The 12188-nt window shown below is 40.6% G+C and overlaps 1 protein-coding gene across 1 annotated transcript in view; it reads left to right on the top strand.

The window, feature by feature from the left end:
* LOC109226819 (probable lysine-specific demethylase ELF6) overlaps positions 230–12188 on the top strand; it is a 32650-nt gene continuing 20691 nt past the window's right edge. The window contains exons 1-3 of the mRNA XM_019391686.1: positions 230–1804; positions 5587–5665; positions 5810–5877. Coding sequence (XP_019247231.1) covers positions 661–1804; positions 5587–5665; positions 5810–5877 — 1291 coding nt within the window. The 5' untranslated portion in view covers positions 230–660. The remainder of the gene's footprint in view (positions 1805–5586; positions 5666–5809; positions 5878–12188) is intronic.

Raw genomic sequence — 12188 nt, 5'->3', positions numbered from 1 at the left:
CATCTTGTGACACACATTCGACCCGCTCTCGTTGATTACGCTCCCTTCGGCGTCAATCCGATACCGACCACAACTGCTATCCCGGCTCTTTTGTCCTTACTCGATTTGTCTTCCGTCTGTCTCTGTCTCCACGTGTCGTGCTACTATTTGGTCATTTAATGTTAACCAATTTTGCCCTATACAATAGTGACCCCAGAACTAAATATATATGCAAATCCCACGCAACGTACCTACTTTGGTCCGGTGGATCCAACCATATGTCCCGCTGACGTCGGTGCAGCTGTGCGCCATATCCCACCTGGCGTATGTTAAGGAAATGATGGTTAAAAGTGCTATATTACGCATCTTCAAGAGTCAAAACTGTCCGTTATAACCTGGACACAACAATGTTTGGGGATTTTGACTTTTTCTTACTCATCGTGGATGTATTTGAAGAATTCCCTCAAAGTTTAATTAAAGTTTCAGGTTCACTGTTTATCATACGTCGCGCCTTTACATTTTTCCAGTTCCTGTATTTTTTCGGAGGAACAGAAGCTCAAATTAGGGTTTTTTAGTTGTGTAAACTCACTCGTTTAGCCTGTAGATTTTAGGGTGTTTATTTGGGTGGTTAATTAATTCAATATTCTCTTGAGTTATTGTGGTTATGGTACTCTCTGTTGAATGGTGATGAAGTGTGTGGATATACCAGAATGGCTTAAAGGGTTGCCCCTGGCACCTGAATTTCGACCTACTGATACTGAATTTGCTGACCCCATTGCTTATATATCCAAAATTGAGAAGGAAGCTAGTGCTTTTGGTATTTGTAAGGTGATTCCACCATTGCCTAAACCTTCAAAGAAGTATGTGGTTCATAACTTGAATAAGTCTCTATCCAAGTGCCCCGAGTTGGGTTTGAATGCCAATCGTGATACTTCGTCTACAACAAGTGGTGAGGATGAGGGAAATGTTGATGGTGGAGAATTTAGGGCAGTTTTTACCACGCGGCATCAAGAATTGGGGCGTAGTGAAAAGAGGAAGATAAAAAGGGAATTTGGTTTTCATCCATTGGGAGCTCAGAAGCAAGTGTGGCAAAGTGGAGAGGTTTATACAATAGAGGAGTTTGAAGCCAAGTCGAAGAATTTTGCCAGGAGTCAATTGGGCTTGGTTAAAGAGATTTCTCCATTAGTTGTGGAGGCAATGTTTTGGAAGAGGGCTTCTGAGGACCCTATCTACGTGGAATATGCAAATGATGTGCCCGGTTCTGCATTTGGGGAGCCCGAGGGACTCTTTCATTATTTTCACAGGAGGAGAAGGCGACAGAAGAGGACAATTCCCGATAGAAATAGTCGACGAAATTCTGGTTATTATAAGAATGATGAAGTAGGTACTTCTAGTAGTAGTGCGGACAAAAGTCCATGTCATAGCGTAGAGACACGATCCGCTTCTTTGTTGACCCCTCCATCAAAGAAAATCACAAACTCGTCCCTTTTTAGGCCAAAAGATTGTAGTAATGCTGGTGCAATGGAAGGTAGTGCTGGTTGGAACCTTTCAAACAGTCCTTGGAATTTGCAAGTAATTGCACGGTCGCCTGGGTCACTGACTCGCTTCATGCCAGATGATATCCCCGGTGTTACTTCTCCTATGGTCTATATAGGGATGTTGTTTAGCTGGTTTGCTTGGCATGTTGAGGATCACGAGCTTCATAGTTTGAATTTTCTTCATACGGGATCCCCTAAGACTTGGTATGCTGTGCCAGGAGATTATGCATTTAGTTTTGAAGAAGTCATTCGTCATCATGCTTATGGAGGAAATACTGATCGATTAGGTATGGATATATTCTTTTGTCGATGATGTGATGAAAATTATCAAAGAAGAAAAAGAAAAAAGGAGTATTTTATTTTCTTTCATTCTTTAGCTTCTTGAAATGTTTCAACTCTCATTTCTTGTAATCTTACAAAAAGATGGAAAGAATTAGTTCTCTTGGAAAGATTATATCATAGTTGGTAACCTTGGGGTTATGCTTATACTTTTCTTTTACACAATAACTGTCCTTGGTCATTGCTCTATATGCTATTGCCATTTGGAAAGATTTCCTGACATGTATGTTAGTCACTGTATAACTGTCCATTGCTTTCAGAATTTGGATATTTTTAACCCATGGAAGCTTGTTTTTTGCCGTGTTGCACTTCTTTTGGATAAGTTTTCAAGATGTTATTCAGAAATATGGTTGATAGCGCCATTTGCAAATTGTTTTGTGTTTAGCTTCCAGACCTCATTCAATCATCTAAAGAAGTGGCTATATCCTGTTTACTATGAAGAAAGCAGTAAGTAATAGCAACATATTCAGAATTAGGATCTCCCTCTTTCTTCCCATTAGAAGTTTCTTCTTTTTTTTGTAAGTTATCTAGAGTCTATTCTTTCATCATAGCAAAAGTTATCCAACCTCTTTGTCACTTTCTTTTCATTCTTTTTCCAACTGTTTTTCCCTTTTTGCCCCTCTCAAACATGGTATAATTAATTTTGACTGGTATCTGGTGGAGTATCTCTCCCTTCTTCAAGAATGCCTCCCTTCAAGGTGCATTGACCTAGAAAATTGCAGCCAGCAGCTCCTTAACCCCATCCCTGATTGTTGAGTTTTTTGTAACTTTTAGGTGTATCAGTTGTTTCTCCTCACCATTGCCCCTTATTTAGTACAATTGGAGAAAACCTTGTTTTGTTGTTTTCCTCCTTTGCTTTTGTAGCTCGTCATATCCATTGTTTTCCTTCTTTGTTTTTGTAGCTCGGCATATCTATTCTGTTTTCTTCTCCTTGGGAAACTGTTATACTACAAGCCGTATTTTGGGATATAATCCTATGAATCAACTTACACTACTATTTAACTCAAAGCGATCTTGGTTCCTACTTTGAAATACTTGTCAATATATTAAATTAAAGTAAATTTAGGACATAAAGCTTTTGCAATTTTCTACTTGAATGCCAAAACTACTTATACAGAGTAAGTTGCCTGTATACCTAACTTGTGGGCTTTCCTTCTTTTAAGGATTTTCAAAGTTTCTTTTTAAAGTTGTGCTACCCTACATTGAACAAGTTAAACTGTATTTTCTTGATAACCGAGTAATTCGAGGGCTACTAGTGCAGGGTTCGAAACTTGGTGGATAATGGGTCTGCTCCTTTGCACTTCTCCACTTAAATACCAGAATTTTGTCTGGGGACTTTGATTTTCTAGAAAAACCTAACAAGTTAACCTACTCATATAAGCTAACCAATTAAGTTATCAAGGAACCAATTAGCACTCTAGTAGGGTAGAGGAAAAGAGAGACTCTTTCCCGAAAGCAATATAAGTAATATAGAAGACAAAGGTGACGTTCACATGTAGGCTATGGTGTATATGGTGGAATATTGGAGTTAAATGGATGATCTTGAATCTATCACAGACATGCTATTGGGTGGAAATGAAGAGGTGAGAAGAGGAACATAGGGAATAGCTCTTTTGGTGCTCATGTGGATAATATGAAAAAGAAGAGCATTTAAAGAGTTGAAATACTCTTGTAAAAGTTTGTGGGACCTTTTATTTTTATTACTTTTGGAGCAATATGATAATTCAGTCAATATAGAGGACATAATGCTCTTCATAAAGAAGGCTGGGTTTATTCGAAATTTTGTACTTGCGTATAATATATGTTCTTTATGTAAAATCTTACTTAGTGCACCGGTATAGTCTTTCTTTCATTGTAAGTAATGTATAGGAGGTTGAAGTGATTGTGTGTCAGACTATCAGTGTAAAAAATAGTACTCATACTAGTTTGGGATTGAGGCTAGTTGATGACAATGAAAAACGTTTAGGCGGGGAATTGTGAGTCATGTTGGGGCGTGAGTGTTGCTCCACTAGCACTTTTACGGACCATTTGGAGAGAGAAATAGGAGGACTTTTGATGGAATAAAGAAGAATTTTGTACACTTAAGGAACAACCTCTTGTCCCTTATTTCCTTTTGGTGCACTCACGAAGTTCTTGTAGGTATAGAAGATTGGATGTCATTTGTAGAAAACTATCTCTTTCTATAAGGTTTATTACTTTTTGGTATACTTCTTGTATACGAGTGGTTTTTGCTTATTGTTAATAAAATCTTATTACTTGATTGAAAAAAATTATAACCGTGCTAAAAAGCCTATGTGATATGTTCTATACTAGAAAATGAATAATGACTTAGCCTGGTCCTAAATGGAAAGTTGAAAGCATGACATTTTGTAGGAGTAGAGGCAAGAGGTTAACGAGCACCTAAAGAATCCAATTGTGGGTTTCCCTTCTAGGTGCCTCAAGAGATTTTTGCCATGAGATTTTCTTTTTGGTTGCGGTCACTTTTCTCGATCTTCCCCTTTTCTGTAAATACACCCAAAAATTTCATGGTAATAGTGGGTGGGTCTCATGAGATCTATGCATGCCGTCAGAATCACATGAAAGTCGAAGGACCATTCGACTCATTAAGGGGCATAGCATAGGGCGCCCTCGCTTGAAGAAGATTCTAGTTTGCCCTTTTTCCCTCCCTTCTTCGTAAAAATTTTTTAGTTGCACTAAGGTTGTATAGATGTATAGATTACTTATTTAAGGAGTTTAATTTGATAGTGTTAGCATAAAATATCTTTGAAGAATTTATTATTAATAACTATTTTCATTCTGCAAAAGGTTTTTAAGAACAACAACGAGAGAGAAGAGGGAATTTATTTGGGGTAATTCTGGTAATGTACTCCCTAATATCTCGAGAGAAATGGAATTTTGTTTCCGTAGTTTTTTCTCTTTGATGTTTCCTTTGCTGCTTCTCCCATCTGTGAGGTCAAATGCCACCAAAATCCTTACTCTTGCTTGTTGTCTCTGTATATTTCTCGTATTGTCGACAAGGAAGGAATAGTTTAGTGGTAGAGTCCTCAACCTCCAACCATGACATTGGAAGTTTGGTCGTAAAAGGGAGTAAAGTGTGAAAAAGATACTATTGCGCTCCTGCTTAGGAGGTGGCTTTACCATATCAGTTAAGAAAAATCCCCCCCTCATGTTCTGGAAGCTGGAGCCACCATTCCAAAAGGAAGAAGGAAAAGTTGCTGCGTAAATGATATACAATGTTATCATGCACTTATTCTTTAAGCATTTTATATAGCCTTTTGGCAGTCATGTTCATTTTATATTTGTTTAGGCGTGGTATGCTGGCAGTTATGAGATACTAGCCATGGTAGGGGGTTTAACATGCATTTGCTCTCTAACTATCTCTTCATAAGTTAGAAAGTAAATGTGCGAGTGAAGGGCATGAGTTTCTTTCCAAAGTTCCTTAAGAAGTGATCCTGTTTCCTGTATTACTTATTCTGGAATTGCTACAGATGTTCAGTCTTTTGTGGTTATACTTGTCATTCTGGTAACTTGTCCTTCTCAAGTCTTAGTTTAATACCTATTGAAGTAAACAATTTTCATATGGCTGCTCAATTTTTGTCATTTATATATAGATCTTTGGCTTTAGTCATCTGGGTACTCACTTGTTGACATTGAAATAGAGATATTTTGGAGTTTTTGCTCAGAAATGTTTGTAGTTCTCAGATCCAATAAATATAATTTTACTCTCCAGCTGCTCTTACGCTATTGGGCGAGAAGACCACTCTTTTATCACCTGAAGTTGTTGTAGCATCAGGCATCCCCTGCTGCAGGTGGTTTCCTTTTGTCTGATCCTACTTTACTTTTTGTATTCTCTTGATTATATTCTGGAACTAAATTGGGGGTTTCTTGTGTGGCAATTCCTAATTTTGTTTAATATTGCTAACATTCTACTATATGTTCTCTTTTTTTCATAGATTGGTGCAGAATCCTGGTGAATTTGTTGTCACTTTTCCGAGGGCCTACCATATAGGTTTCAGCCATGGTAATTGCTTCTGATCTTCTAAATTGAAATTGTTATTGTGATAGCTTCAACAATTTATGCTGAAATAGCTGTTGTGCTGATTTGATTGTAATCTTTCTCTTTAATGAGTTAACTAAATTCCTTTCTCCACCCCTTGATGACTCCGACAACAACAACAACGCCTCAATTCCAAACAAGTTGGGGTAAGCTTTATGAAGCCTACTTCCTTTTTTTAAGCTCAACTCAATCGTCGTTATACCATAATAAAATAAAAGTGAAAAGGAATATATATATATATATATATATATATATATATATATATATATATATATATATATATATAAAAAAAAACACACACACACATATTTCTAATAGATATATAAAAATAATAGCAATAATAATAAAAATAGTAATATTAGAAGCTCTCTAGCAAGTCTAAAACCTATTCTCAACTAGTAGGTATCCCCTATATGATCTTTTTCTTTCGTGTCACTTATCTTTCATTGATTCCAAGAATTTGTAGGTCTTTTAAGACAACTTCCTTACATGTGATTTAAGGTCTACCCTGCACTCTTTTAATACCTTCACTCAGCATAGTTTCACACTTATGGACCGGTGCATATGAAGGTCGAAGCATGACATGACCAATCCATCTCAAACGACCTTCTCTCATTTTATCCTCAATGCATGTTACTTTCACCTTCTGACGAATGTGGTCATTTCTAATCTTCTCTACTCTTGTACGACCTCACATCCATCTTAGCATCTGCATCTCTGCAACACTTATCTTGTGGACATGGTGGACTTTGGCAGCCGAACTTTCACTACCATATAACATTACTGGTCTTATAGCTGCTCTATAAAACTTAAAGTTCAGTTTGGTAGGCATTCTTCTATCACATAATACCCCAGTAGCACTTCTTTATTTCAACCATTCGGTTTTTATCCTATGAGTAATTTCTTCATCTATCATTTCATTCTCTTGAAATAACAAGTCTAGATATTTGAATTGTTTGCATTTTGGCACCGCAATCCCATCTAGTCTCACCTCAACTTCGCCCTTCTCATGCTGATTAAACTTGCAGTGCATGTATTCAGTAACTCTCCGATATGTAAAATATATCTGTTTCTTGGTCTATTTTGACATCTGAGTTTATGCTTGTAGTTCCACATTAGAGATCTCCAAATTCACAATTAACAATTTTCTCTATCTACAACTCATCTAGGAAAACAAATCTTGTTAGGTTTAAGAACATGTGGGTTCTGTACGAAGGTCTCAGGGTGATGGTGAGGGCGCAATGAGATAGCAGTTCGTAGGAAGGTGACCCAAGTTTCAGAGGTCAAGAAGCTAAGACTATTGAAATATGATTTGAAGATATGGAAGTGAGAGGTGTTTGGTAGAATGAAGATGTCACGATCCGGATTTCCCACCCTCGGGAGTCGTGATGGCGCCTACTAATGGGAGCTAGGCAAGCCAAATTTAATTACTTTCTCATTAATAACATAATCCCTTTTTAACAATTATCGGCAATAATATAAAAGCAACGAAATTAAATGATAAGCGGAAGTCTTAAATTATAGAAAACTGAATAGAAATGCGGAAGATTCAACATAGCCTCTACCCAAGATTGGTGTCACAACACTCACGAACTACTAAGAGTACTAAATACAAAGTCTGAAAGAAGATATAACTGTTTGTCTCGAGTACCATGAGATAACAGACAAAAGTAAAGGATAGAAGAGACACCGGGCCTGCGAACGCCAGCAAGGCTACCTCGGAGTCTCGTGGAGTGAAGGTGGACTCCCGTGCTGCTGCTGCTGCTGTCCAAAACCTGGATCTGTGCAAAAGAGCACGGAGTGTAGCATCAGCACAACCGACCCCATGTGCTGGTAAGTGCCTAGCCTAACCCCGGCGAAGTAGTGACGAGGCTAGACCGGACTACCACATAAACCTGTGCAGTTATATACATATACAGCGGAATCGAAATACAAGTAAACAATATAGGAGGGGAAGCATGCTGTGGGGAGATAACAATTTCAAGTAAAAGTTCCCTTGTAATGAAGGAAATAGCACAACTCATACAATAATAAGGAACAGAGATCAACAAGTGCACGACATCACCCTTTGTGCTTTTACTCTCATCCTCACCAAGCAATAGTATAATAAATCGTGCACGACATCACCCTTCGTGCTTTTACTCTCGTTCCTTACATAAAATCAATAGAATCAGCACAGAATGGCAGATCATGCGGCACGGCATCACCCTTCGTGCTTTACTCTCTTTTCCTCACAATAAGCAAACAATGCACGGCATCACCCTTCGTGCTTTACACTCTTTCCTCACAAGAAACAAACAATGCACGGCATCATCCTTCGTGCTTTAACTCTCGTTCCTCACCCAAACAACAATCACAAACAAGGGAAAGGGAATAACAAAACAATAATGAAAATCCCGGCAAGGGAACACAAACAACAATTAAAACCCGACAAGGGTACAACATCAATAACCTCAACGTCCCGGCAAGGGAAAATATTCAATAATCAACAACGTCCCGGCAAGGGAGCAACTTAAATACTCTCTCTTCTTTTCACTTTTGATTCATAATTCACTTTACCACTTGAGCCAATGCTCCAAAGGGTTCAATCGTTTCATATACTTTCACATTGGAAATATAACTTGAGCCAATGCTCCTCCATGTTCAAAGGACACAATTTACTTCCACAACTTATCACAACCAATAGGAATTCACCACCAAGTCATAAGAAGTACAACGAAACCAAGATATTCACAATTTAAAGACTCACGGTCATGCTAGACACCAACGTATAGATACTCGTCACCATGCCTATACGTCGTACACAGCAAGAAGCAATTAGCAAATAAGACCCAACTCCTAGTCCCTCAAGCTAGGGTTAAACCAAACACTTACCTCGAACTTCCACGGCCAATTCAATCCTCAATAACCGCCTTTCCTCTCGAATTCGGCTCCAAATCAATTGTATCTATACAATAATGACTTCGTTACATCAATAAATGCTAAACAACACGAACACAGTCTAATTATAGCTTTTCCATCATTTTTTCCAAAAAGGTCAAAAATGCCCCCGGGCCCACATGGTCAAAACCCGAGGTTCGAACCAAAACCCGATTACCCATTCCCCACGAACTCAAATATATAATTCATTTTGAAATCGGACTTCAAATTGAGGTTCAAATCCCCAATTTTAGAAAAACCTAGGTTCTACCCAAAATACCCAAATTTTCCCATTAAAATCTTTGATTTGAAGTTAAAATTATGTTAAAAGATGTTAAGGAGTGAAGAAAATGAGTTAGAAATCACTTACCAATCGTTTTGAAAAAGAAGAAGGGTTGTTTGGAAAATCGCCTCTTATGTTTTGGATTTTTGAAAAGTGTAAAATAACTGAAATTCTCGTTTATTTATACCCCTCTGAAGTTCCCTGCGCGGATCGCGCAAAAAGGACCGCGTCCGCACATGCCTCCCTGAAGACCTGCGGATCTTTGCCCCGTGCGGACCGCACAAAGACGACCGCGGCCGCACAGCATCCACCGCGGACCGCTCGAAGGCGACCGCGGCCGCGCTGGTCCCTCCGCGGCCGCACACGATTTCTCGCGGACCGTGCTAGAGGGTTCAGAGACCTGCAATATTTCCTGAACCTGCAACATCTGATCTTTTAAGTCTAAGGCACCCCGGAACCTACTCGAAACTCAATCGAGCCCTCGGGGCTCCAAACCAAACATACACACCACCTCAAAAACATCCTACGAACTTATTCGTGCGATCAAATCACTAATATAACATCATAAACATCAAATTAAGCCTCAAAATCCATGATTTCTTCCAAATTTCACAAAAAATCAAATTTTCCGTTTCAAGTCCGAAACACGTCAAACGATGTCCGTTTTAAACCAAGCTTTACAGAAAGTGCTTAAATCATATATAAGACTTGTACCGGGCGCCGGAACCAAAATACGGGCTCGATACCATAGTCTTCTAATCAAATTTCATTTCCAATTTCCTTAATTATTTCCAGAAAACAATTTCACACAAAAATTCATTTCTCGGGCTTGGGACCTCGGAATTCGATTCCGGGCATACGCCCAAGTCCCATATTTTCCTATGGACCCTCCGGGACCGTCAAATCACGGGTCCGGGTCCGTTTACCCAAAATGTTAACTGAAGTCAAATTTATTCATTTTAATGTCAAAAATTAGCATTTTTCTCACAGAATTCATATTTAAGTTTTCCGGCTACGCACCCGGATTGCGCACGCAAATCGAGGCAACCGTAAATGAGGTTTTCAAGGCCTCGGAAGTATAGAATGGGTAAGAAAACAGGTGATGACCCTTTGGGCCGTCATATTCTCCACCTCTAAAACAACCGTTCGTCCTCGAACGGAGAAAAGAAAGAAGTACCTGAGTCGGGAAAAAGATGAGGATAACGGCTCCGCATATCGGACTCGGACTCCCATGTCGATGCCTTAGGAGGCTGACCTCTCCACTGAACACGATATGAAGGAAAACTCTTCGACCTCAACTGACGAACCTGCCGGTCTAGAATAGCCACCGGCTCCTCTTCATAAGACAAGTCCTTGTCCAACTGGACAGTGCTGAAATCTTACACGTGGGCTGGATCGCCGTGGTACCTCCGAAGCATGGACACATGAAATACTGGATGCACGGCTGATAAGCTCGGTGGCAAAGCAAGTCTATAAGCCACCTCTCCCACTCGATCAAGAATCTCAAACGGACCGATGAATCTAGGGCTAAGCTTGCCCTTCTTCCCAAATCTCATCACGCCTTTCATAGGCGACACTCGGAGCAATACCCGCTCACCAACCATGAAAGCCGCATCTCGAACCTTGCGGTCTGCATAGCTCTTTTGCCTGGACTGGGCTGAACGAAGCCTATCCTGAATGATCCTGACCTTGTCCAAGGCCTCCTGAACCAGATCCGTACCCAACAACCGAGCCTCTTCCGGCTCAAACCATCCAACCGGAGACCGACACCGCCTACCATATAAGGCCTCATAAGGAGCCATTTGGATGCTCGACTGGTAGCTGTTGTTGTAGGCAAACTCTGCTAAAGGCAAGAACTGATCCCACGAACCTCCAAAGTCAATAACACAAGCTCGGAGCATATCCTCTAAGATCTGAATAGTCCGCTCGGACTGACCGTCCGTCTGGGGATGAAATGATGTGCTTAACTCAACCCGCGTGCCCAACTCTCGCTGTACTGCTCTCCAGAAGCGCGAGGTAAACTGCGTACCCCGGTCCGAAATGATAGATACGGGCACACCATGAAGGCGAACAATCTCCCGAATGTAGATCTCAGCTAACCTCTCAGAAGAATAGGAGACTGCCACAGGAATGAAATGTGCTGACTTGGTCAGCCTATCAACAATGACCCAAACTGCGTCGAACTTCTTCCGAGTCAGTGGAAGTCCAGTAACAAAGTCCATAGTAATCCGCTCCCACTTCCACTCGGGAAGCTCAATCCTCTGAAATAAACCACCAGGCCTCTGATGCTCGTACTTAACCTGCTGACAATTCAAACAACGAGCCACATATGCTACGATATCCTTCTTCATTCTACGCCACCAATAATGCTGCCGCAGATCCTGATACATCTTCGCGGCGCCCGGATGAATAGAGTACCGGGAGCTATGGGCCTCCTCCAAAATCAACTCTCGGAGCCCATCCACATTAGGCACACATACTCGACCCTGCAATCTCAAAACTCCATCATCATCTAAGGTAACCTGCCTGGCACCTCCGCGCTGCACCGTGTCTCTAAGGACACACAAATGGGGATCATCATACTGCCGCTCACGGATACGCTCCAATAATGAAGAACGAGCGACCGTGCAAGCTAACACACGACTGGGCTCAGAAACATCCAGCCTCACGAACTGATTGGCTAAGGCCTGAACATCCAAAGCAAGCGGCCTCTCACCGACCGGAATATAAGCAAGACTGCCCATACTGGCTGACTTCCTACTCAATGCATCGGCCACCACATTGGCCTTCCCCGGATGATATAGAATGGTGATATCATAATCCTTCAACAACTCCAACCACCTCCTCTGCCTCAAATTCAACTCTTTTTGCTTGAACAAGTACTGAAGACTCTTGTGATCCATGAACACCTCACATGCCACGCCATACAGATAATGCCTCCAAATCTTCAATGCGTGAACTATGGCTGCCAACTCCAAATCATGAACCGGGTAATTCTTCTCATGAATCTTCAACTGCCTCGAAGCATAGGCAATGACCTTGCCATCCTGCATCAACACTGCTCCAAGCCCAA

The sequence above is a fragment of the Nicotiana attenuata genome, chromosome 6, assembly GCF_001879085.1.
Source record: "Nicotiana attenuata strain UT chromosome 6, NIATTr2, whole genome shotgun sequence".
NCBI classification, from domain to species: domain Eukaryota; kingdom Viridiplantae; phylum Streptophyta; class Magnoliopsida; order Solanales; family Solanaceae; genus Nicotiana; species Nicotiana attenuata.
This window is presented reverse-complemented; position numbering and strand designations above follow the sequence as displayed.